The sequence below is a fragment of the Anolis sagrei genome, chromosome 2, assembly GCF_037176765.1.
Source record: "Anolis sagrei isolate rAnoSag1 chromosome 2, rAnoSag1.mat, whole genome shotgun sequence".
In the NCBI taxonomy this organism is placed as follows: Eukaryota; Metazoa; Chordata; class Lepidosauria; order Squamata; family Dactyloidae; genus Anolis; species Anolis sagrei.
This window is the reverse complement of record NC_090022.1, coordinates 267,347,986-267,375,914: the sequence shown is the minus strand read 5'-3', so window position 1 is coordinate 267,375,914 and position 27,929 is coordinate 267,347,986. Positions and strand designations below refer to the sequence as shown.

The following is a 27,929-nucleotide window of genomic DNA, read 5'->3' as shown; positions in this document are numbered from 1 at the left end:
CAGGGCTGATGTCATTATTAATTTTGGGTCTGCACCCCATGTGCTGCCAATACATTTTCGCAGGATGTTATTGCGTGCAGCTACTTTGTGTTTGGTGTTCATACAATGTTTCCTAAATGTTGGTGTTTGGTCTAAGGTGACACCAAGATATTTAGGATGGGAACAGTGTTCGAGCTCTTTGCCTTTCCAGGTAACCTTCAACTTCCTGTTGGCTTCATGGTTAAGTGAATCCCTTAAGTGAATGACAGATACCAGGAACTGGACAGTAGGTTTTCAGTTAACTCTGCTGGATCTCTCAGTAACTTTCAGTACCATTCACCGTGATCTTGTGCTGTCCTACTGAGATAGGATATGAGGTGCAATTTTTTCAGTGGCTTCATCCCTTTGAGGAAAGGCAGATCCAGAATGTCATCCTATTAGCCTGTGGGGTCAATAAGAATCTGATTTTGTCCTCCATACTGTTTAACATGCATGTGATAGTGCTGGAAGAGCTCGTTCAGAGTTTGTAGATCTGGTGTCATCTGTATGTGGTGATACCAAGCTGTGTTACTCCTTTTCTCCTCAATCCAAGGAAGCTGTCTCAGTTCTAAACTAATGTCCTTTTTTAATCATATAGTTAGCAATACAAAACAGTACAAACCTTGACATACTATACCTCACTGTAGATGACTATTTACTTTTTTTGCAACTAATTTTCAAGTTCTGTTTGTACTTTCCTTTTCAATATAGATCATTTTAGTTTCCCCTTAAATCCTGCCACCCCCTCTTCTAAAGTGATGTCAAGCATGAACAATAGATTGGATGAGGGTGGACAAATTGAAACCCATACAGACAGGACAGATATGCTCTTAGTCAGAAAGCATGTCGGGGAATAGGGATTCAATATGTGCTTAGGGGTTACAGCCTCCCAAAGATGCAGGTTTACAGCTACCGTGTACTCCTGGATTCAACTTAGAATACACAATGGGAAGTTCAAGTTTTGGGAATGTTTTTGCAGTTATGAGTTGTGCATCAGCTGTGTTCATTTTTAGAGACATTGGCTCTGGTCATGGTGACACATGCCATAGTTGCATCCTATTTGTATTACTATGAAATTAATGGGGTTGTTTTAAATTGACAGATAATTTGAAGGTACACACACACATAATGTATGTGGACTCCCTTTGGAGAGTGTTTAGAAATTTCATTTGGACCAAAGAACATCTGCTGGATAATCAGCTGGGATTGCTGTAAGAAACATACAACCCTGTTGCTATTGCTGTCAGTGTATTTCTGAAAACAACTCAGAACACTAGCTATGTGTTATTAAGCCCTATATGATTAAGGACTAGGCTATCTGAAGGACCATATTAGCTCATATGCCTTGTTTTGAGATGTTTCAGGGAAGTCCAAAACGCCCCATCACTCTGGTGCAGTTCTGGTAGGAACATAGGAAAGGGTCTTTTTAGTGTCTCCTGCCAAGCTCTGGGATTCCCTTCCTAGAGCAGTGAAACTGGCATCTTCCTTGGTATCACTTTTGTTTTAGTAAGCTTTTGATGGATGATTGCTCAGAGGGAAAGGGTTTTTTACAATGTATACTCATGTCTATTTGTTGTTTCTTTAATTGCTTTGTTTTTAATTTAATACAGTTGTTTGGTTGATTACATTTTTAATTTCTGCATCAAGTTAGTTTTGAGGCAGTATCTGTTTTAATCTTGTAGGCCAACTTGAGTCCTGGATTGTAAAATGGCAGATTATAAATAAATATAATCCTAATAGCAACATTATAATTTACAATTGACTCATGGGGTGGTAAAAATAATTGGCTGTTTCCCATATGAAAGATGGTTGCTGTGAAGAAAGGTATGTGTTTGGAAACCTTACTTGCATAGAATGTAGCTCCTTAATGAGTTAGCACAAGTACTTCCATTTACTTAAAAACCTAGGAAGACATGTAGGGCGGTTTTAGTCATGTTGTGACTGAATGACATCTGGTGTCCTCCCAGAAGCTGTTGGACTATTTTAATATTGTTCATTGTTCCTGATAATTGCCAGTGCTGGCTGGGCATGATGGGGATTGGGAGTTCCTGTCTTTTGTTAAACGTTCTAGTTCCAGCTGGTTTCAAATCACATATAATTCTTTTTATTACATCATCTTTCTGAGATTGATTCAGCTCAGTTGATGTGTTTCCCTAAAACTATGTCCCTGTAAGTTCTGAACTGATATGTGCCCATCCTTTCCCTGTTACTTTGTATTTATTTAGTTCATAACCCACCTTTCTTGCAACATGGTATTCAGGAGACTTAATCAGAAGGTTCTTGATGAACAAATTATTTTTATTGTCTATGGACTATTCCCAGCTTTGTGTGTGTGGCTGTTTGTGAGGTGTTGGAAGACACCATAGCTCACTGGTAGAGCATGTTATTTGACTGCAGAATGTCCCAGGTTCAGTTTGACATTGTCAGTTGAAAAATGGTCATGTAGCAAGTGTGGGAAAGTCCTCAAAATAACTTTCTGGAGAGCTACTGCCACTAAGACTTAGATTCAATACAAGCTTCTCATGTTTGCAGTAAATATGATACTTTTCCTTTTAAAACGTCTAGAATAATTAAATTTTTGGTGCACATTTCCATTAGCTTCAGTTACATAATGTATACATGTTATTTTATGATGGTAGAGAGCATTCATTGTGTACTTGAGTATAGTTACACAACAATGTATACATTTTAAGAAAATCTGTAGCGGTAGATGTATGAGTTTTCCATTCCTGTCATCATTACCTGTAATGGAGAAAAATAATGATTAGAAGTGCTTGAGATGAAAAATGTATGAGTGAAGAAACACATTTATCTTAGTAGGTAGGATATGCCTGGTCTATTTACAAAAAGGCACAGATGTGAAATTTGCCTCAATAATTAAATTTTTAATTAGTATAAGACAGATAAATTATTGGAGTAAACACAAATACACAGGGTGAATAGAAGTTGTGAATGATTCTCTTTTTTGATATATAATTATGAACAAGACTATTGTTCTGTGTCAGACAAAATGTTCATATTAGTTATGTAATGTAACAGTGGCAGGTGAATTTATTTTCTGGGTAATAACTGCATTTAAAATGGGATTGCAATAAACCTTGATACATTTTGTCTGCTAATATATAGGTTGCAGTCCCTCTTTACATGAAACATGTTGTATAGTTCTTTACTATTCAGAGTGTTCAATAAAGTATTGAGAAAACCTTTTTGGGCTAAAAAGGGGAAGAGCATTAGATAAACAATGTATGTGCTGAATATGTGAATAACAACTAAGCAAATAAAATTTTATAGTTTATATTAGCCTCTAACTTTAGGTCTTTTCTTCTCTTCCTATAGTTGCCGGACAAGTAATAGAAAAAGTTTGATATGCAATGGCCAGTCACCTGCTATGCCCCGGCCACATTCACCACTATCCGCTCATGCAGGTAATCTTATTATTTTCATACATTTTATTATTTAAAAAACAAAAACAGATATCGCATTTAAACAATATTCCTAATATTCTTCTGGAATGGCATAAAATATGTGAATCATAGCTGTAGTATTAATTTTTAATTATATGAGTTGATTTGATGGATTTCTTTTTCCTTTTTTCAGATCTTTTGTCCTAATTTTTTCAATCAAACTAGATTAGGTCACTTACTATATATGGTGACCCTAAAGTTTCTCTGGAACTGAAGTGTGTGTAGCTTGGCCAAGGCCACCACAGTGGTTTTGATGGCCAGGTGTGGAATTCAGTCCTGGTCTACAGAGTTATAGTCCAGTGCTCAACCATTGCACCATATTGGCTTTCTATTATTGTTGGTTGGAGGACAATACGTATGTTAGTTTCCACAAAATCCCATGATCTGATTGATAGGGTATGGAACTCCCTTCCTGGTGAGATTAGATTGGCCCCCTCCCTCCTGTCCTTCAGAAGGATGGTAAAAACTTGGCTGTGGGACCAAGCTTTTGGGACAGTGCAATAAGCCATTGATAGAAAACCTTACCATGCCAAATAGGTTCGATTCGGATAATCGAGACGGTTTTAAACAGTGTATTTTAATGTTGAGATAAATGTTTTTAATGTTTATCTATGCATATAATTTATAAATGTTTTAAATCTGTATAATGAAAATAATGAAATATTAATGATCATAGTATTACTATTTTGGGGTTGTTGTTAACCCCAAAAAATGAGTTGAAAAAAATGAGACTGAGATTATCTTGCTGGCTAAGTACTAAGGGTGAAGCCAGATGGGGAATATGAGAAACCTCTAGGGTACAAATGAGAAGAGATGGTAGTACAGAACTTGAAATGATTGTGGATAGGCAGCACCTGGGAACATTTCAACTATTTTAAAATCATACATACCACTTATCCTTCTTTCTTATAATAAGCAAAATAGTAATTAAACATTCTGGATATGGTGTTAATGGGAAAATCTGTTTGGTGGCGTGAATGCTGTTTCTGCTGGCACATTTTTTTTGTATTTTGAGCGAATCTCTACCAATGCTTTCCAGAACATTTGAAAAGCTATTCCAATAGGGAAGAACAGTTTTGAATACTAGGTACCTCATTAATGCTGACAGCAGACTTCCAGAACTATGTTTACCAATGTCAGCAAGTACAGAGTAGCTTGTCAACACCTACAAAAATGGTATTACATAAAACAATTGAAGAACTTTATGTATTGAATGGATTTACTGATATAATCCACTCTTTTCAAAATAAAATTGCAGTGAAAAAAATACATGGTTATGTCTTGTGCTTATTTTACAACACCAGTAGAGATGTAACATACTTCTTTTAGATGTCTGCATCAAACGTGTTATTAAAATGCTAAGCAGAAATCAGAATTTCTAGTATCAATGTAAGGAAAATAAGAACTCTTGTGCTGACACTTCCCATTTATGGCTTATAAATGTCAGATACAAGGACCACTTGAACCATTACACCCTCTCCCCTGAGTTTTTCTTTCATGTCTATGCCTACATCTACACATACATCTCTCCTGCGCTTTCTATCTTTTCTTATTAATTCAGTTAAGTTATTTATTTATTTGTTCTATATAGAACTTCATACTAAAACTGTCTTGAAAGAGTAAAGGTGCAGCAAGAATGGTCTGTTTAGAATAATAATGTAAAGTGTCCAATCAAGTGACAATGTATGTGATATTTTATAGCATTTCTTATTGATTTGTTTGTTTGTTTATTTACTGCATTTATTTCCTGCTCTTCTCACTTCAAAGGGAACTCAGGGCAGCTCACAAAACAGGCACAATTCGACACCATATATACATAAGATAATACAACATATACATTAAAAGCAATAATTAAAACATATAAACATTAAATCAGTTAATTAAAATCACACAATCCAAAGGCATCTTTCAGGAGCCATTCCAGTCATCAATTGCATTGTTCATTTCCATATGAGAAAACAAGACTTTATTTAAAATCTATAGGTTTCTTTTATGCTAAATCAATGGTTCTCCACCTGTGGGTCCCAGGTGTTTTGGCCTACAACTCAGGACCCTTCCACACAGCCCTATATCCCAGAACATCAAGGCAGGAAATCCCACAATATCTGCTTTGAAGTGGGTTATCTGAGTCCACATTCAGATAATGTGGGATTTTCTGCCTTGATATTCTGGAATATAGAGCTGTGTGGAAAGGTCCTTCCAGAAATCCCAGCCAGTTTACCAGCTGCTAGGTTTCTGGGAGTTGAAGGTCAAAACACCTGGGGACCCACAGGCTGAGAACCACTGCTCTAAATAATATTGTTTTACTCTAGAAAATATTGCCATATTTGGGTACTGTCCAATTTTCAGAGTTTAAAATGCCATAGTTGTGCATATATTGTTGCTATTGCTGTTTGCTTTGCTATCTCATATTTTCCCTAATCTGGGACCCAAGGCAGTTTACAAAAGTTATAAAACAAGTTAAACATTTACATCATACAAAGGTTAAAATATATTTAAACTGGAAATACAATTAAAAGTAGTTTAAAACAGAGGGTTAAAAATAAGACTATAGATACAAACGAAACAGTACAGACAGGTCGTGAGTTCCAAACATCGAACATCTGACTTACAAATGACTCATAGTTAAGAAAGGGGGGGTAAGACAATAGGAAGTAAAAGAAATCTACCCCTAGGAAGAGAAATTAACTTCTGGAAGAGTTATCATGGGGGAAAGATGTCTGAAGTTTTATCACCAATCCTTGTTTCTACAATAAGCCATTTTTTTCAAAATCCAGTTGTCACAGGGATAGAAAGTGAGGAGACTATTGATAAGGAAGGTGGCATATGTAGGCAGCTTTATTTTTATTATTGTTTTGGAACTGGTTGAGGGAGGAGCAGAAGAGTAACCCTAAAGGTAGATTTGTTATGATTTAAGAGTAATCCAGGTTCGCCTGGCGAAATATATGCTATTTCAAGTCTAGCACTATAAACATTCCATTGGTTCTCTCAGAAGAGTAGTTACTATACAAAATTGTGGGAAGGATAAAACACAGTGCTACACAAAAAGCAATTGTTAATGTGTTGAATTTTGCATAATCCAAATAGTATTGTGAAGAAATATAACAAATTTCTAGGCTTTAAGAGACTGTAGTTTGGTAGCTCTATCCCTGTAGCCACCCTTCGGTTAACAATCTGTCTGAGTATCTTTGTACCAGATGAGGTTTCCAAGATATCTTCTCAAAGGGAATCCCAACCAGACCGCATTCAGTCAGTAATACAAACAGGATTGTAACTAAAGCATGTGTTAACATGACCAGATCTGACATCTCAAGGAACCTGCATGTCTGACACACAGGACTTAATTCTGCAAACGTACACCTGGTCACTTCAAACCTGGAATGAGGTGACCTGGAATGAGGTGAAATGGAATAGAGGAACTGGGTCATCCTCATCTTGTTTACACCAATTCTAGCTTAGTCTAAAGCAAGCACTAAATCAGACATACTGTCAATGAAATAACTATCAGATTATTATATTTCCAAAAAGATAAGATTATATGCCTATGCAGCATTGTTGTTTGGTAGGCAGCTGCTCTCAACAGCCAGTGATAGAAGCATCTACTGTGAAATAAGTATTTTGTTGTCTGAAATCCTTAAAGTGGGAATTTAAAATGCGTGCATTTGAGATCACTCTTATTTCATTTTGAACAGGGGAATTGTGGGGTGGAACAAGTATTATTTAGACTGGTCCATTTTGAGGATTTATGATCATCTTCTGATCCTCTCCAGATCAGGTCCACATTCTGTTCCTTTTTCTTGGAACACTAAATTACTATTACTTCTCTCTTTCTTCATAAACCTGGGTGGAGTTTGTAGATACATTAGATCCTAACATTTGCAGAGGTTTTAACCTGACAACATTGCAGGCAGGCAGCATCAGGGATTTTGGAGTTAGGTTTTAAATTCCATTTTTAAAGTGTACTTTACTTATTGATGGACTTGGTTGACTTAATGATGAGGGTGTATATGTATGTGTGTTTTATTTGTGCTTATAAAATATGTTATTTTGTAGTCGATTCCAGTTTTCTGCATAAAGGTTGCATTCCATTCTTAACTATAATTCAGAATGACACAGTAATCTCTCATTTCTTTTTACTAAATTATGTTAGGTGAACATTATCATGTGTGTTAAGGGTTAAAAAAACATTAATAAGAACCACCACCAATCATTTTAGAAGAAAAGTGAAATATAAATAAACAAATAATAAATATATCGTGGACCTATGTTTCATATTTTTATATATCCAGATCATCACTTGTTTGAATTTATTTATTTTGCCATTCCTGATCTGTATGCTTTCTTTCTTTCAAAGATATAATATAGATCAAGTGAGCTATATTAATAATGGCAGTATGTTAGCAGTTATGTATTTTTTTATTAAACAAAATTTCCTTCAACACCACTTCCCATAACTTTAGATAGCTTGACTTACAGACTGAAAATCACAAATGTCTTCAAAGCAAAGAAATATGTAATTGTGTCCTACCGACACAAAACCTTCTGGTGAAAGGGCAATAATTTTCCTTGCTTGGAAGAAGAACTGTGTCTTCTGATAAACAATCAGATTTAATAAATAGGAAGCTCTCTTCTGCAGTTGAGTTTTCTCATGTTCTCTGGTAGGTTGGCCTGGCATGAATCAAATATCTGCATGTCTTCAACTTATTTCTAAATTCTTTCCCATATATCATTTGGCAGTTCCTTGACAATTATTTTGCTACAAAGCTGTGTAACTAGTCTCATTCTAAGGAGGAAAAGCAATGAGGCTATAACTTTTTGGACAATTGCCAGAATTATAAATTCAGTTTTTATAACTGGATTATACCAAAATAAGAAAAAAATGACATTCGCATGCTCATTGGTATGATCTTTGGCTATGATGGCAATTGCCGAGAGGCATTTAAGGCAGCTGTCAAGTTGTTATAACAAGGTTTCCAACTGAGATTGCATCTATAATCTATCTGGAGTTTCAAAAGAGCATGATATAATTAATCTTGAACTCCCTTGATTCTTAAAAGAATATTCGTGCATGGGGAAAAATGTTCTTCAAAACTTTATGACTATTTATTTCTATCAACAGCAATGCACACAGCCCATTCTATGTTTCTGTTAAATACATTATTTTTTGGAAATGCTGATAAACTATTGTCAACATTAAATTGACAGATTGTAGTGGAGATTGTAGTGTTAATTATCTATATAATGGCTGACCCCACCAGTCAGCTTTATCAGGCCATAAATGTCAATACTATTCTCAATAGCATATGAAATATCAAAACAGCCAGTGGATCCCTGGGAACAGCAGGATTTGAGTAATAAGCAAGCAGTGCACATATGGGCAGAGAATAAACTTCTTCCAATTTTCATTTGAATGCCTCAGAGGTATTGACTTGTAGATAGGTGGACAAGTGTTGCGAGAAATGCTGTGAGTTATGAAGGTCACAGATAGAACTCAAACTATAATGTTTCTTGTTTTTCTAGAATGCCACACCTTAAATCCATAGCAGTTGGATTATGTTCTCTATTGTCTTGGGGGATTTGTGGTGATTATTTTGATGCATTTGAATACTCACACAGGTCACTAAAGCATTGGTTCCCAACCTTTGGTCCTCCAGGTGTTTTGGAATTCAACTCTCAGAAATCCCAGCTAGTTTACAAGCTGAAGTCTAAAATTTACCAGCTGAAGTTCAAAATACATGGAGGACCAAAGGTTGGGAACCATTCCCCTAAAGGGTACTGCAGACTTTTTAACATTTGAAGGTTGAAGTTCAATTTATTTATTTAAATAAATAAATCAAGTAATTATACAGTCAGTGCATTCGTCAGGCATATTATTTTTTGCTGGAAAGATTTCTTTCTTTTTGTTATCTTTATGACTCTATTTATTTTTTCCTAACTACATTTTCTAAGGGGTTTTTTTCATCTTGTAAAGTCCATTAGAGCTGCAAGCCACATGCATTTTCCTCTTAAAATATGGTTATATTTTGTTAACACAATTAATACATTCCCCAAAAACCATATTTAATATATTATGGGAACAAGAAGTTCAGTCAAAACTGTATAATCAGCCAATTTGTTCTTTGATTTATTTACTACTAATTAAGAATGAGAACAAATTGTGTTCTTCCTCAAATTAGGGCCACAGTGTTGTGCTTTTCTTTCAATTACGGTCTGTTGGTTTTTGTATCTCCTGTAGAAAAGATTTTGCCTTCTTGCAATTATCTACCTCTCCAAGCCTGTCTTGAGCAACAGAATAATTGTAACAAGATAGAGGAATATGTTGAAGAATTGGACATGGAAAGAATTTGTTAAAGCAACACCTTGGCTCATGAGACAATAGGAAAAACTAATGCTCCAGTACATACTCAGTGGAACTGAAAATATATTCAGCTTGGTTCTGAAGAATAAACCCTTCCTAGGCACTAGTGTAATCTGTGGGTAGCCTCCTTACTGCTATCCAAGAAAGAAAAATCCACCATTGAAAAAAGAGAGTACAGGTTTTTGCAAAAAAAAGGATTGATTTATATTGATATGTATTATAACTGTACATTTTCCAAAATATGTGGTCAACACTTTGGTATCTCCTGGGGGCTTGGTTCCAGGACATTCCTGTGGATACCAAAAATATGGATGCTCAAGTCCCATTATGAACAATGGCGTAAAATGGTGTCCCTTATATTAAATGGCAAAATCAAGGTTTGCTTTTGTTTTTTTTTTAAACAAATATTTTCAAGCAGTGAGTGGATATGGAGGGCCGACTTGACTCTTTACCCAGAGTTTCAGATTAGTTTGAAAAAGGGGGCAATGAAATAATTATAGTTGACTTCTTAAACATTTTATAGTAGAAATCCAACATCTTTTCCTCTAATAGTTTGTTGATTTGTAACATCCTGCAATGTATTAGTAGATTCCTTTGATAATATGTTATTGTGCATTTAAATTACTCAAATGTTAAGCATACCATGTTTGTGTGTGACAACATAACTTTAAAAAACTAAAAAACATCTTATTTCTATGTATTGCTGTACAGCCTTATCAAAATGTTTTGTGGAAAGAATATTATGTATTTCTTGACAGGCACCAGTGCTCATAAAAACAAGATTTTTGCTTGTGTCCCCTTTGTGTTTCCCCTCTAGACAGCACACATGTTCTAATTACGCATGCTGAGAGACACAGGCAGGCTAGAATATTGGTGAACTTTCCCTCAACAGCTGTCTGCCAAGCTTTCTCAGTGTTCAGCAGCAGGTTGAGTGGTCTAATGTGAGAAAGTAACAAGCCCCCAAAGGAAATGTCCTCTTCACAGTGAGCAGTCACATCTTCATATCATTTAAGATCACCCCTCCATATCCTGGTCTTACCAGACTTGGGAATAACTTTCCATCTAATTCTCATTCTGTACTTTTTGGCAGATAGAATGAGTAGTAGTAACAAAAAGGTAGATAGAATATAGTAGTAACAAAAAGTAGGGAGAATATTGAGCAAAGGATGTTAGAATGTATTCTTTGAATGTTTTGTGTCATATATTGCATACAGAAAGCTGCATACTTTGTATGTTAGCTTTGGAAACAAAAACCCTTAAAATTATATTCTGTTTTTCAAATGTAATATCTGAAACTGAAACGAGAAATTTGATGGTAGGTTACAATTTTGAGAACCAGTATTGCCTGGATATATGAGGGAGCAGGATATACATGTGGAAGATCCTTAAATGGGCTAATGAGCTATTGTATTTCAGCCTTCCTGGTCCTCTTAGTTCAGATCACTATGGTACATTGGTAAATAACTTGGGGGGGATTCACCTGTCCTCCTTTCGTTTTACCTATCCTTTTTGCTTTTCCCATAATACTTCTTTTTCCATAGTATTACCATATGATGGAAACTGTTTTACAAACTATAAGAAATGTTAGAAAATAGCAGCTCAGCCTGAACACAGATAATACACTCTTGAAAGGAAAGAGAACCCAGGCGTACTGTTTGGATTGAAAGTTCTGTAAATATGGATAAGAAGTTCCATAGGTCTCTAGGTCCCGCACGTACGCATTTCAGGAAGTGAATTAAAATCCAGATTTTAGTTTTTAAGGTACCACAAAGCATATTCTTTCGTTTTATCCTCTGTTGTAAGACCCCCTCCCCATATGTACTGGATTGCTAATTTACAGACAATTTCCCATTCTCGTTTACTCATCTGGAGCATTTACTACACAACTCATTTCAGTAGGTAAGTCCAAAACAACAATACTATTATAAAATTTGAGGGTTACACCATTTGCAAAACATTGGGTAATATACAAATTATTAATAATAAATAACAAATATATTAGTTTGTCAGGAATTTCTACTCAGGTTTGCTATGTAGAGCTTTTCAAATTAAATATTTTTATTCTTAATATTTTTCTTTTTGTTTTCTCAACAGGAAGCAGCCCTCAAGACAGTCCCAGAAACTTCTCTCCTAGTGCTTCGGCTCATTTTTCTTTTGCACGAAGGTAGGAGGGTGTGTTCAATGTGCCATAATTAAAACATATGAATATCATACTGTATTCATATATTTTAATAACAATGCTTGGAAGAGTCATAAGCAGTAGATTTTATTAAAATATAATCAAGGTTTTGTTGATCTTTGAAACATTTTTTTCAATTCTTACTGTAACAATAGATCAATATAAGTAATTATATTCTGTAGGAAACCTGTTTGCCTCCTTCATCGTCAGTGAAGGCTCTTTATTTTTAAAACGGCAGGAAAGTGAGTGTACAAACATGCAGAAGTTTGTGAACCAGGGTTTCAGAATTGTACTAGTGAATGTATTTGACACCTATTAAAATTCTAATATATCTCACTCATTAAATTTGATGATGGTATATTGAGAGGATTTTGTCACATATTGTATTCTTTTTCATACTGAAGAGGCTATCTACTTCTGTGAGTCCTTGGTTTCTTAATACATTGAGAGAGCCAACCTGAGTGGAGCACAGTAGCTATGGGAGCAGGTCAGAAGAGGCGGTCACTGCCTTGCCATTCTGTAGCACCTTCAATGAAGTTTTGAGGCAAAATAATGAGTCACCAAAAGGAAGGTTGCTTTCAATAGAATGATGAACAAAACAGTGCCTAAAAGATAGAAAGGAAAGGAAAGCCAGTATTTCAAAATGAGTCAAAGTGCTAAACAGGTTGGGACATTAAAGCAACAACACTTAAATTTCTGAAAGGACAACTAGGGCAGAGAAACGTCTTAGGGAATAATCATTGATTAAAGAGATCTTACAGTTATCTGAAATATCTGGACAATCAGAAACATGTGTCTGCATTTACCTATGAATTCAATAACAGGCACTGTGCTGCATTCAGAGAGAACAAAAACTATATTCTTGAGCAAAGTGAATGTTTTAAATTTTTGTTTTCGAAGTACAGTATACAGAAATACCCAGTCTGACAAGTGAGCTATGTTAAGATGTTAATTCCTTCTCTTTGCTTCTGTATGTAGAGATAATGAGAATAGGCTTGCGATGCTTTCCCTCAACTCTTCTAAGCAGAGTGCAAGATAATGTTATAGCTGGAATGTTGAGCATTAGAACTGCTTTAGATTGGATATTGATCCTACTTTCGCTATTAGTTAAAGTAGCAATATTAACCACAGTCTCATGTCCAAATGATCACAAGGTATCCTTCCCTTTCTGTCTATGATCCTTGCTAACTGTGGTCAAGAGAAATTAAAAAGCCAAAGAAGTCTGAATATCTATGCGAAGAACTATTAAGAAGGGTCATAGAGAAGTCACAAAAATTAATGTCTCAACAGACTGTTACATTTTCCTATTAGGTTTATTTGAAAATCCAAAGAAATCTGTCATACAATTAGTGTAAGAGTTAAATCCAATTTAATCATGCTTGAAGCAGACCCACACTAAATTATGATTTGCAAGTTCCATTGATTTTAGCACGACTCATTACTGTGAAAAATTCTGATTCTTCACTCACATTTATATACAGACAGTCTCCAAGTTACAAACATCTGACTGACAAACGACTCATAGTTAAGAACCAGAGTGAAAAAAACAAGAAGTGAGATAAATCTACTTTTAAGAAGGGAAATTCACTCCTGAAAGAGTTATCATGGGGGAAAGGTGTCTCTGTCTCCACTAAAGCTTTTGGACCAAAAATAAACCTGGTTTTGTTGTTTCCACAACAAACCATTTTTTTTTCAAAATTCACTTACCACAGGGACAGAAAGTGAGGTGAAATCTTCTGAACAGAGGTACTTTGTGCTTTTCCTGGATGGCAGGGGGTTGGCCCATGTGGATTCTTCCAACTCTATTATACTATCATTCTAGGGCAGTGGTTCTCAACCTGTGGATCCCCAGATGTAACGGCTGGTAAACTGGCTGGGATTACTGGGAGTTGTAGGCAAAAACACCTGGGGACCCACAGGTTGAGAACCACTGGTCTATAGACACAGACTGCAAAACAAACACCACAGGGCTGTTAACCCTTCCCTATACTATCCAAAGCACATAGAGATGGAGATGGAGATGGAGATGGAGATGGAGATGGAGATGGAGATGGAAATGGAGATATATATGGCTGGCTGGCCGGCTTGCTGAAGTAACACTTTAAAATGTATCTATTCCAACTTACAAACAAATCTTGTTTGTAACTTGAGGACTGCCTGTACTCATATCCTCTCTTCAAATTCTGCTCCATTATTTTGTTTGCATCAACAACACTTCATATTCAGGAATAATAATTTGCAGTGCAGTTACAGCAAAAACAAAAAACCGAACCCTTTCCTCCTCTGTTCTGGACTGAATCAGTTCTTACGCAACATGTACTCTTTAGTAATTTGTTTTCACTGCTCAGTGAGCATGCTTGATGTGGCAGACTGCCACTCTTTCAGTACAGTTCCTGCAATTCTCAACTGCATTATTACCCTTTGACAAGTGAAATTCCTGTTACTGTAGGAGGATGCTACGATAAAGATATTAGGATTACATGCTAAGAAAAAAGTGGGTTTTGGTGCTCGAACCATAGAATATACATACTTGCACACACACACACACACACACACACACACATATAAACTGTAGGTGAAAGGGGAGGCAGAGTTTATAAAAGCAGCATCCTAACATTGAGGGCAGATTAGACCATTTATTAAACACACTGTTCTTTGCTGAAATTTTGAAATGGCAACCAAATGTTAATAAGAAGAGTTCAGGATGTATTATCACTGACGTAATACTAGAGCATGCTTGGTACAATCACATCTCCTTGTTTCTCTGGTGGCCTTTTCTGGACACATAACAAGGTATATCCTGTGAAAATTGTGACTTCAGTCTTTCTGGCACCATTTTGTCAAAGCCTTATTGCAGATTTTACTATCATTTCACTAGCAATGTATAAATTGTGCAGGAGGCCTCAACTGCCTGTTAAATATCAACCTTTCAGGCAGGCCTTCCCAAATTGACTACTATTTCTAATCTTTGATTTTAAGTATTTTAATTTATCATTCAGTGGTTTTCCTTGTAGTTTTCAGTAATGTTAACGTTTTCATTGCACACCATGTCAAAATATTATTAAATATGCAAACTTGTATAGAAATTAATATCGGAGGGAGAGGAGGCAGTTTGTGTGCTTATTTATTGAATGATAGGAATAGACTTGGAATGGTAGAAACATTTAGAAAATCACATCATGCAATTGTGTATTTTTTGTACAACTTGTAATATTGTAAGTAAGAATTAAGTCTCTATATATTTTGATACTTTTTGAACATTATTGTACACTTATATGTATACAGTTATTGCTTCATTTGTGTTTTTATAAAAACATGCTTGGTCTAATTACAATGCAGCCATGGGCATCGAAATGAAAGGTAACTGTTGTGATATTACATTATTCATTTCTGTGGTTTATGTATTTGATTATATATTTTATATTGGCTGACTACTGTTGCCAGCTAACTAGAAAATATTACCAATGTCCCCCATGACCTGAAAACAGTCTTGCTTAAAGAATCTGGGAGATCTGCACTTTTTATTGTTAGCCATGTGATTCATCATTGCTGTTGCTGTTGTTTGCCTTCAAGCCATTTCCAGCTTATGGCAACCCTAAGGCAATCCTATCACAAGGTTTTCTTGGCAAGATTTGTTCAGACAGGGTTTGCCTCTGCCTTCGTCTTTCCCAAGGTTACCCAGTTAGTTTCCAGGCTGAGTTGGGGTTTGGGCCCTATTTTCCAGAGTCCTACTCCTGTGTTCAAATCATTACACCATGCTAGCTAGCTCTTTTAATTCATCATTATATTTTGATTTTTTAAATGCTTCATTTGCATGTGCATGCTTGATGAAATCTGGATTCAATGAGCTCAGTTGAACTACAAAATTCAAAATGCCTGTCATCAACCTTGGGAAACAGCACAAGGAAGCAGCCATGGGAAGGGAGTGCCTTTACTGCAGCACTTGCTTGTACCCTTTCATAAGAGAAAATGTCATGAGCAGATTCAGACTTGAAGATGGCAGGTTCCTGTTAATCACAAATAAGGAATGCAAGTGGAGCAGGGTGGCATCAATCAGGCACATCACTTTCAACTTGTCCCCTGCAGTACTGCCATGGCATGTAAACCTGCTTTTGACTACTTTTCCTCTGCAACAGACATGAGCAAACCCAGGACTCCAGGCCAGATGCAGATGTCCTGGGCTCTGAGTGTCATACTCTCCTCTCGGCAGGCCCTTCCAGTCACACGCGGCTGTGCAGAACTCTCCTGAGAGCTAATGCGCAGCCATGTGCCACACCCTCCCAAGAGCTCTGTGCAGCCATGTATCAAGTCCTCCTCTTCTTCCTGCCAAGATGAGGACCCTGCAGGCACATGTGGCTGCCCTTCCCCCTTGTGCCAACTGACCCCTAGCCTCCCACCCCCATTCCAACTGTCCTCGGCCTCCCCTCCCCTGGGCCTGGCATGCGGCTTCCTTTCTAAAAAGTTTGCCCATTCATTCTCATTGCACTGAATGCCTATTTAGAATGAATCTATCATTACAACTAGTCCAAGTAGAAACTATAGCTGTTCCAGTTCCTGTATTTGTGTCTTTCATTGAATTTAGCCAGTTTTGTATGTGAGAGGAGTCTCTGGTGGCACAGTGGGTTAAACCGCTAAGCTCCTGAAATTGCTAACCGAAAGGTCGCAGGTTCTAATCTGAGGAGTGGCGTGAGCTCCCGCTGTTAGCCCCAGCTTCTGCCAATGTAGCAGTTTGAAAACATGGAAATGTGAGTAGGTCAATAGGTACTGCTCCGGCGGGAAGGTAACAGTGCTCTATGCAGTCATTCCGGGCACATGACCTTGGATGCATATCTTCAGCTTAGAAATTGAGATTAGCACCAACCCCCACAGTTGGACACGAGTGGACATAATGCTAGGGAAAAACCTTTACCTTTACCTTGTATGTGAGGGAGTAGCACACACAGGGAGAGAATAGGCATATGGATTACTGTGAATGTATCTCCAGCATGCTTTTTTTCTTGCAAAGTTTGTGAATGTTTATGTTCTTCTTACATAATCCTTAGTTTGTCACCCATACGAAGCAGGGGCATGGCTTGATTTGGAATCTATGGTTTGTCAGTGATTTGCTTTGCATGTTGACTATCCTCCTCCCCCCCCCCCCTTTTTTTTTGTCTGTACTGTTATTCTAGTCTGGTAAGTTATAGACTATGAGAGCCTGCAGTCAATCATGCGTGGGTGGTTTTACTTGTTGGCAAGGGAATTGTGAGCACTAGCAACAGATAAACATGTTAGGTGAACAAACTATTCAGGTCCAGTCTAGCTATAAAAAAGGAGTTGGCAAGATTTTGTCTGAATGTTGGTTCTGTATAGCAGAGCTTAAAAATCTCCCACACTTTTCCCTTCAACTAAAATATATTACCAAAATATTTCTACATGTTAAATGTCTATAAGCCAGGGTGCATTTTAAGTATTGCCCTATATATATTGCATTTAGTAGGCCATCAAGGTTGTACATCAGTTTTCATTGGCTGTTCAGTGTTATAATTTCTCTCATTCAGAGTCAGATTGTTTTTTATTTTGAATAAACATTTATTTAATTTTGTTCCTTATTAATATTTTATTACTTTATTTTAATCATTTTCCTTTATTAAATATTACATAATAGCCTATATCATGAATATTTTATTATTTTAAATAAGTGCTTGTATAAAATGTGCTTGTGAGTTGGTTTTAATCCATGATTTTCATTTTTGATAATAATTTTGAAATTGTCATACTTATCGAAATCTCAAATTTCAAACAGGACGGATGGACGACGTTGGTCACTGGCATCTCTCCCCTCCTCTGGTTATGGTACAAATACTCCCAGTTCAACAGTTTCAGTAAGTGGCTGTAAAGAAATCACTCATTATATTGGACTCTGAGGTTCCATTAGCCCTTATATGTTTTTTTTACTTGGACTTCTGCCATAATTTATGGGTTAAAAATAAATTTTCCACGCACTCTGCCTGTAGGCTTTTAATAGTACTGAAGTTTAGACTATAATTCTGAATATAATATTGGTTGAAAGTGCAAGGAACAGCTTTGTGAGCAGTACTCCATACTTGTACATGTGTGCAGTCTGAGAAGTAATAGTAGTATGACTTAATGGTGAATTAATTCACTAGAAGATAATAACGCCCATGAGTAGAGATCTTATCATATACTCTGATAAGATTTTCAGCAAGCACTTAAATTTTTCCTCAGTAATCCCAAGTACTTGCTGAAAATCTTATCATATAATCTTATCATATATTATAGGTATCCTTATTTAAATATTCAGGATAACTATAATATAAATGAAAGAGTCTTCATGAGTATGTTCTGCATCTGTGCATATACAGATAAAATAAAAGATATTTGTGCAATATTTTGACTTTTTAGACATCCAAAGTTACAATTTAGGCTCATACATATGCCCTCGTATGAGCTTACTAAAACTTTAAGATTATCTGGGGAGGCTCTGCTCTTTGCAAGTGTGATTGGTGGGGACGAGAGACAGAGCTTTCTCAGTGGTGACCCCTCGGCCGTGGAACTCCCCAGTGACATCAGGCAGGCCTCATCCCTTCTAGTTTTTAGAAAAAAGTTAAAGACATGGTTTTGCTTGCAAGCATTCAAAAACTAAGTGACTACAGGCCTCAACACGGTTTGAATATGGATTATGAACAAGAATCTTGTACAAATGGAACTACATACTTTATATGGTTTAATCTGTTTACTGTTTTAATGTGTTTATTGACTGGTTATTAACCATTTTAATAGGGGGTATGTTATTGTTTTTACTGTTGATTTTACCAGCATTTAATTGTACCAGAATTCTAAGCTGCCTTAAGTATCCTTAGGAGGAGAAAGGCGGGGTATAAATGAAGTAAATAAATACATAGATTTATTTATTTTCTGTGTTCTGAAAGCTTAAAGACAAGGAAGGCATTCTAATCAGTGGAAATGTTTCAGGTAGTTCCAAGCTGTGTCAGAAATTAATGTTCCATCTGTTTGTTGCAGTCATCCTGTTCTTCCCAAGAGAAGTTACACCAGTTACCATATCAACCAACACCTGATGAACTACATTTTTTATCTAAACATTTCTGCACAACTGAAAGCATTGCCAGTGATAATAGGTGTAGGACCACTCAAATGCGGCCGCGATCGAGAAGCCTCAGGTGGGTTAGTCTGTCTGGAAGCAGACGTTGTATATGAATGTAAGTCATCTGTGGGAAATTGGGACTTTTACAGGCACATCTCAACATAGCATTGTTATGCTTCAGTGCAAGAAGTAGTAGTAGTGATTTGTCTTAATGTGGCTATTTAAAATTCACATTTACATCTGAGAATTCTTCCATTAATCCGAAACACAGTTGTGTTTCTATCATGTCCTTTACAATTAGATTTATAATTTCCGGTTCAGTAGTTCCCAAATTTAATGTTTTTCAAATTTTGGATGCATCAGTAGAAATGCTTTCCCTATTTTTAAAATCTGATGTGTGGCAGATAAATGATTTAAAATTCTTAAATTTACAACAGTCTTATGTTTACAGAAATTTCAATTTAGTGAAAGTTTTTTCTTCATTCATACTTTGATATTGCATTTTTAACAAACGTTGTATTCATGATCTATAAGCTTGGTTCATTACCTGGAATTTGCAGGATAACTGCCTTGTATAATAATACAGTGAGTTGCATTGTTAACCTTATTCTGACTTGTGCAGACTAGGCAGACATATAAGTCGTAACTCGTTACAGTATTATACGGAGCTTTAAAAAAATTAAACAAGTGATCACTAAGATAGAATTGAACTAGTCACAATATTAAAGCCAAATATGTAGTTAAAAGAATAACATGCAATTAAAAGATTAAAAAGCTTTTAAGAACACCACAGTTTACAACAATACACCACCCCCTAGCCCATTCTTTTAAAACTGTTGACTAAGGACAACAAGAAGGTGGCCGTCCTGGCTCTCCAGGCATGAAGTCCCACCATCGAGTGACAGCCATCAAGATGGTCCTCTTTTATGTCAGACCAACTGTGCTTGAGAGCAGGTGCATACAAAAAGATGTGGTTTTTCCAAACTGGCAAACAGTGGAGCTGTTTTAACAAGGAAATACTGTAGTTCTCACTAAATACTCTGGCTGGAGTTCTTTGAACTAAGTGATGTTTCTGAACACTGTTCAAATGCAGCCCCACGGAACGGTCCAGGTCCAGGCTATTGGCTAACCACAGCCCCTTCTGCGTATCTGTCAGGGCCCTGAGATCTTCAGGAGAGGCTCTTCTCTTGGTCCCACCTCCATCTCAAGCTTGGTTGGTGGGAATGAGAGAGGAGATCTTCTCAGTGGCTGCCCCTTGACTCTGGAACTCCCTGCCCAAGGAAGCCAGAATGGCCCCCTCCTTGCTGCTCTTCTGGCAGCAGGCTAAAACCTTTTTATTCAGGCAGGAAGGACCAGAGCCATTGTAAACACCTTCCATGTGGAATCCCAATGAGGTGGCCCAGAAGGACACTTTAGTCAATGGTAATTGAAAGTTTTTGAGAGATCTAGCAGAACCATTAGGGACACACACCAGCTGTTTAGTTCCCTGTCTAGATTATCCACCAAGATGACCAAAGCTTTTTTTTTTATCCCAAAACTAGGCCTGAAACCAGACCGAAATGAATTTAGATAATCTGTTTAATCCAGGAATCTCTGAGCTGTGTCACATGTTTCAGTACCTTGCAACCTTTTCCTGCAAACTTAATCGTATAGGGTCAAGTTCAGAAAACTGTTGACTGGTGATAAGGATTTATTGATGTGTTTATACTAGAACCTGTTTTCCCAGTTCATTAAAACCTTTCTGTAAACATTTTAGTTCCCACGTAAATTGTTTCCTTCATTGCTCACATCAAGTGCCTAATCCATGACATCTGCAACAAAAGAACTGCTTTGCCCCATTTATTAAATGTATATGCTGTTCTTCATCTCACTTGGGAGTGTACTGAAAAACAATGAAGACCACTGAGACAGTTTAAACAGTACCACATGTTTAAAGAGATAATATGGAGACATAATTCAGTATTACTCAAGTACATAACTTGCTTAACATGATTTCCGCCCTCATGTTCTGCCCTGTCATCCCTGTTAAGTCTTTAAGGGGTCACAAGACTATTCATTAAAACACTTAGATCAATTACAAATTAGGAATGAACTGAATCCCAACTGATTTCTTTAAATTGTTCTTTTTTCAAACTTGCAAAGTGCAAGAAGAGCTTTTCTTTAGCTTCCATTGTTTTAGTCTGCTAAGTAGGAGTACACATTTTCGTTAGTATTGGAACTTTTGCACAAGAATCATGATGTCAGACTTGTCATTTTCATATCTTCATCCCCAACTAGTATTCAGGTATTCATATAGATAAATTTAATCATATCTATATGAAGTTCAAAATAACATGAATGTATACCTGGATATATTTTTATTTATTAGTAAGTTGTATGGTTTACTGGTCTGAGTGTTGGACCAGGACACTGGAGACCATGGTTCAAATTGCCACTCAGCCATGTAAACCCACTGGATGACTTTGGGCAAGTCATACTCTCTTGGGCTATGAGGGAAGACGAAAATTTCATTTTTAAAATTAGGCATTATTATTATTTCCATTTCTATAACTTTGTGCTGGGAGTAGTGTTCTTGTGTAGTGAAAAATCCGTGCTCCCTGTTTCAGACCATGTGGGCTCCAGAAATAATGAAGGGTTCAAGCTAAGAGTTTGAACTGAAAATACCCCAATGGCAAAAGTCACAGAGTTTAGCAAAGCCTGATCAAGACATAGTCCAATCAGAAAACAAGTAAGTCAGGAAAGGGCAGTCCAGAAGCAATCAAGTTCAAATAAAGTCCAAGTTCAGGCACAGAGCTATCAAAATATAAGACAAGGTTCCATCAAATGGGTGACAAAGTTACCTGTGAAAGAGTATTTTTCTGACGGGACATGTCACAGCAAGCTTAAGGGATTTTCTAGTTTTTAAAAGGAAAAAAAGATAGAAAAAAATAACTGAAGAAGAAAGGCTGTCAAAGCAGTCCAATGAGCATAGATTGTGCTTGGTAACCACAGAATAGTGGCAAACTGTTTGGGACAGGGAAAATACGAAAACCAGGTGAGAAGCAGAATAGCAAGGAGTATCACTGAGGTACAATAGATAGAAACTGTCTACACTGCAGTATTTCTTTGTCTGTTGCATTAATTATTCTGACTGTGCAGAAGACATTACATATATATTTAAAATCTTATTTTCAGTTCACTCAAGATTAGATTTGAGCATATTTTTCTTTACTTGCAGCCCTGGACGTTCTCCTGCCTGCTGTGACCATGAAATAATTATGATGAACCATGTATATAAAGAAAGATTCCCAAAGGTAATAAAGACTATTCAATGTACACTATACACTATCTAGAATATGGATACAAAATCCATATTCTAAAACCAGTATGTTTTATTGTATTTGAAATATCAAATTCACTTTTCAAAATCAAAAATCCTTATAAAGCATCAATATTTATATTAAAACATCAATATTTCTATAAATTAGTTATTCATTCAGCTGACCCAGAGACCTTCTGTTCACTTCCCATGCTACAGTTTTTTCAGTGAGCCTAACTTTCTAGAGGATTTTTGGATAATGTAAAGGTAAATGTTTCCCCTGACATTAAGTCTAGTCGTCTCTGAATCTGGAGGGTGGTGCTCATTTCCATTTCTAAGCCAAACAGCTGGCGTTGCCTCTAGACACCTCCAAGGTCATGTGGCCAGCTTGACTGCATGCAGCGCCATTACCTTCCCACAGAAGCTGTACCTATTGATCTATTCACACTTGCATGTTTTCAAACTGCTAGGTTGGCAGAAGCTGGGCCTAACAGTGGGAGCTTACTTTGCTCCCCAGATTCTGGACCTAACAGCAGGAGCTCACCCCGCTCCCCAGATTCGAACCACCAGTGCCAACCTTTCAGTGAGCAAGTTCAGCAGCCACCAGGAGACCCAATGGGGAATGTAAACAACCTTAAAAGAAAAGAAGGTGCTGACAGACTTTTGTGTGGAAGTGAAGTGTCTAATACCATTGAACTTGCATAAACTTTATTCCTGAATATTTTCTAAACAAAAAGAGTCCTCCTTATACCTTCAAACCTGTCCCTGAAAGTCATGTATACTGATATTTTGTGGAATTGTTATCTCTGAAATGTTTTGAGTTTGAAAATAGTTGTTGTGTTATTACTAATTATTAAAAAATAATGCACACCATATAATAATAGTTCATGAGCTAAAATACAAACTTTTGACTTGCAAGGGTGTTAATTTAAAAGCATGATTTACAATATACTGATGAAACGTAATGACTTCTCTTCTATAGGCTACTGCTCAGATGGAAGAACGGCTTCAGGAGATTATTACCAGCCATTCTCCTGACAACGTCCTTCCCTTGGCAGATGGAGTGCTCAGTTTCACCCACCATCAGATCATTGAGCTGGCTCGTGATTGCTTGGATAAATCTCATCAGGGTCTCATCACTTCACGATATTTCTTTGAATTACAGCACAAATTGGATAAACTGCTACAAGAGGTAAGAACCACATAAAGATTATTTAGAAATTGGGGAGATATATTGGATTCAGAAAATCTATTTCTGAAGATATTTATGACCATTGGCTTACAAAATAAAAACCTGAAAACAGGTAATTCCTTAAGTGGTCTTTAAGATCAGTGATCTTTGCTGCTGCTTAAGGGACCTCCATGGGTTTGTAAAGCACATGAACTTTTGGCTTATGTTATCCTAGATTGTGATTTAATAAACTCTCTCTGTGTCTCAGGTGAAATCTTTTGTTTTCCGCTCTTGCTGAAAAGTAATGCAATTTCCTGGTTTAATTTTATCTATCGATTCCTCCTAGTTTAATTTTGGCCAGTCTGTTTGCAGAAGTGAGATGCAGAACAAAAGGACCTAAAAGGACATTTAAAATGTTGTATAAGTTGCATTATTATTATGCTGATTATCTCAAAGATGGATGCTGGCAAGGTTTTACAACACCTGCATCCTAAGATTCATCAAGCTTACGTAGTTTTTTTAAAATATACATATTATGTGTGATTTTCACTCAGGGAATAAAAAGAGATCTAAAAGGACTCCAAGGTTCTCTTTTAATGAAAAGAAAGAAAGAGAAAACCTGCTCTAGTGGCATAAACAAGCAGTGGTCACAGTTAGATTATTATGGACCTTTTTTTAAAAAAAAAACAACCTGATGTTTCTGGGTAGTGACTGTCAGTTTAAAAAGGTAAAGGTTCTCTCCTGATATTAAGTCGCGTCATATCCGACTCTGGGGGGTTGGTGCTCATCTCCATTTCTAAGCCCAGGAATCGGCGTTGTCCATAGACACCTCCAAGGTCATGTGGCTGGCATGACCACATGGAGCGCTGAAGCAGTACCTATTGATCTACTCACATTTGCATGTTTTCAAACTGCTAGGTTCACAGAAGCTGGGCCTAACAGTGGGAGCTCACCCCGCTTCCTGGATTCGAAACACCGATCTTTGGTCAACAAGTTCAGCAGCTCAGTGGTTTAATCCACTGTGGCACCAGGGGGCTGTTATGCTGCGACATTTTACTTTTAAAAAAATATGACAAAAACTGAAGATTTTAACATTCAGGGAGCATTTCACATGTAAACTTGTTAGTTGGATACATATGAAGAAGCGCTAGATGGTGCAGAACTTTAACACAAGCATTATATAAGCTTTCAGTCCCTCAGCATAGTCTATTATGTATGCACTGCAAATTGGGAAACTATTGAATATGTGTCATTGTGCATTATTAACTGATAGCAAAGAGAACTATGTATTTAAATGTTGCCTTAGTTTTTTTAAGAATGGTGATGATATAATAATGATCTGAGTTCATTGGATGATTCTGTTGTCATTAAAGTGGGTTGGAGGAGGCAGTGAGTCCAAAGCCTTCTTGTAAGCAATATATTTGGCCTCAAACTGAGCTTTTGTGGTTTTCATTTCTGTATCCTTTATTTCCAAGTATGAAAACTCTTTTGTACCACATTGACTGTTCATTTCAAACATAAATCCTTGCAGAGAAGCCTGCTGTTGGTTGGAACTAAATTGTGGGAACACACTTTGGGTTTCTGATGATGCATTTCTTGTCAGTTCCCAGCTGTGACATTCAGTGGATATCTGGGTCTCCTGCTGTTTGGCACATTGTGATTTCTTTGCAAGGCCAGGGAAATTCGCAAGGCATTTGAGGAGCTTGATTTAGCTGACATTTTTGTGCTTCTAAGGTCAAGGTCAATTTGAGTTTAATATTTTTCTATAGCACCCTTCTTTTATTTTCATAGATTGCTTTGCTCCCAAGATCACCTAATATTGTAGGTGTAAGCCTCTGATACAAATAGAAATGCATTAGGCATGCTGATGTTTACTAGACACCCATAGCTGATACAAACATCTTGAAAGTAATTTATCCTGGAGTGTTTTTTCTGTCGCCTGTATCATTTCTGTAGGACTAGAACACAGCAGTTGTTTAGGGTTGTCTTTAAATGTTTGAATTTAAAATGTACTGAGTGCTTTATTTTATATAGTATTTCTGACATTTTAACTAATGAATTTTAAAAGTTACCAAGTCTTTAGTAATTTAGTTACTGGAGTAAGGGGACAGCTAATAAAACAGTTATTTGTTCGTTTCACCTTCGCTCTCATGAATATACACCAGTTACAGTGGAGGATAAAGAGTGGAGGTGATTTGAACTTTATCCTTCAGCTTTTCTCATTGAAACCAAGAAGCGTCTTTTTGAGATACGAACAAAGGAACATCAATATCTTTCCGTCAGAAAGAAGCAACATATGGCTTCTTTGCATTCATTAGGTTCTTGAAAGTCTATTCTTTGTCAGTAGAAAAAAAATTGAAAGAAATTTGGAATGCATACAAAGCCTCTTGCAAATTCTTCCTTGGCTTTTCTGAAAAGTGCTTTTTTGTTGTTCCAGTCCTTTTCACATTATTATTTCCATTTCTTTTCTTATTACATGTAGTGCTTAGCATCCCACTTATTCCTTTTAAATCACTCTTCTGCTATCTTTTGCCCAAACTCTACATACCGCTTGCTGCTTTTACAATGGAGATAGAAGCAAAATGTTTACTCATGCAGTATATGATTGTATACGGTAGTTCAAGTTTGAAAGAAACCTTTGCTAGGGTTCAGCAAACCATATGCTGGTGCAAGTTTCTATGTACGAAAGTGTAAGCACAACAGTGTTACTTGTGGGATTTAAAAATCTAAAAACCAGACCCTATGTCATTCCATATCATTAATTTTGTTGAATTCATATGTGTACCAGCTGGACAGATGATCCATACAGATCTGCTTGAAGGAAAAGCAAGATATAAACATATGAAATAAGCAATAGTTGCATAGCCAGTCTCCTAGTGCTGATTGCCTGTTTAGTGCCATAGAGTACAGTGGTATTTGCATTAACATAGTTTGGAGTGAATTCAACGACTAATGCTAGCAATTATTGTGAATATTTCTGAACTAGCTCTGAAATCCATTTATCCCTGTTTTATTAGTAAATCTAAAATTCAGCACATTGAAAAGCACATTCCAACATCCTACCACAATATATCTTTGTGAGTCTAATGAAAATAATAATAATAATAATAATAATAATAATATACTCGCCGATACATCACACAGTCCTAGACACTTGGGAAGTGTCTGACGTGTGATCCAATACAACAGACAGCAGAGTGATATAGTCTGCTGTGGACTCATCTTGTTGTGTTTCAAATAATAATATACTTTATTTATAATCTGCTCTATCTCCCTGAGGGGACTCAGAGCAGATTACAGGTATATATATGGCAAACATTCGATGCCATTTTACAGTTGACAAAGACAGACAGTACATAAACAGAGGCAGACTTCCCTCTTTTCATCTCCGGCATCCGGCTGTGCTCGACTTGGCCAATGGGGGGGGGGGGGGGGGTCCTGTTGTTTTATTTTCCACGCCAAAGAGCCTGTCATTCATGGACGCCTTTCCTGGTCGGATTTCTGCCATCATGTTGTTCAAGGCATCTTTTACCTCCCTGCCAAAGTAGTACCTATGTATGTACTTACATTGTTGCTTTTGAACTGCTTGGTGAGCAGAAGTTGGGCTGATGGTGGAGCACCCCGACCCGAGCTTTAACTGCCAACCTTCTGGTTGGCAAGATCTTCTATAGCACTTAACTCCTTCCCAACTTCCACAACTAATTCAGTGGCCTTATAGGAGATGGGTCACCCTATCAACAGAAGTCTACTTAATGGAGCTCAAACAACAAGTATCAGTTATATCAATATAAGATAAACAGTTTTGGTTTATTGATCTGTCATCTGTTTATTGATCTCATTGGTCTGTCATCAATGTTTCAAGGACATGGGTATGTTGAAAAAGGTATTCTGTGGAAATACTGAGATAGTTGATTTGGTTCATCATATTACTGTTTTCTCTGTGTCTGTATTCAATACCAAGACTTCTTTCTTTGACAGGCTCAAGAACGATCAGAAAGTGGAGAACTGGCATTTATTAAGCAGCTTGTCCGAAAAATACTTATCGTCATTGCACGTCCTGCTCGCTTACTTGAATGCTTGGTAAGGATATGTTTACTTTAATCAGTTTGAATATTTTCATTGCCCTGAAGGCCAGTGAAAGGTCTCCAACGAATAAATAGTATCACATTGCTGCATTTAGTAAAATTTTAATGTGTTAAATACAAATTTACCCACTGCAGTTTAGATATGAAAATTAAGTAAACTTGAAATAGTAGTGGTGATTTTTGTTGTTTTTGTTCATTTTCTTAAATGTCTGTGACCAAATGTAAGAAAATCGGAAAATAGAATGTAGATGTTT

The 27,929-nt window shown here is 36.7% G+C and overlaps 1 protein-coding gene across 11 annotated transcripts in view; it reads left to right on the top strand.

Moving 5' to 3' along the window:
- Positions 1-27,929, top strand: part of MAST4 (microtubule associated serine/threonine kinase family member 4) — a 254,427-nt gene that overhangs the window by 188,403 nt on the left and 38,095 nt on the right. For 8 of the 11 annotated variants that reach the window (XM_060761581.2, XM_060761579.2, XM_060761584.2 and 5 more), the window contains 8 exons: positions 3,355-3,443; positions 11,935-12,004; positions 15,359-15,379; positions 17,802-17,880; positions 19,040-19,197; positions 22,339-22,414; positions 23,402-23,611; positions 27,569-27,670. In XM_060761581.2, the coding sequence (XP_060617564.2) occupies positions 3,355-3,443; positions 11,935-12,004; positions 15,359-15,379; positions 17,802-17,880; positions 19,040-19,197; positions 22,339-22,414; positions 23,402-23,611; positions 27,569-27,670 (805 nt within the window). The remainder of the gene's footprint in view (positions 1-3,354; positions 3,444-11,934; positions 12,005-15,358; positions 15,380-17,801; positions 17,881-19,039; positions 19,198-22,338; positions 22,415-23,401; positions 23,612-27,568; positions 27,671-27,929) is intronic. The other 3 variants (XM_060761582.2, XM_060761580.2, XM_060761591.2) reach the window with 1 other exon arrangement.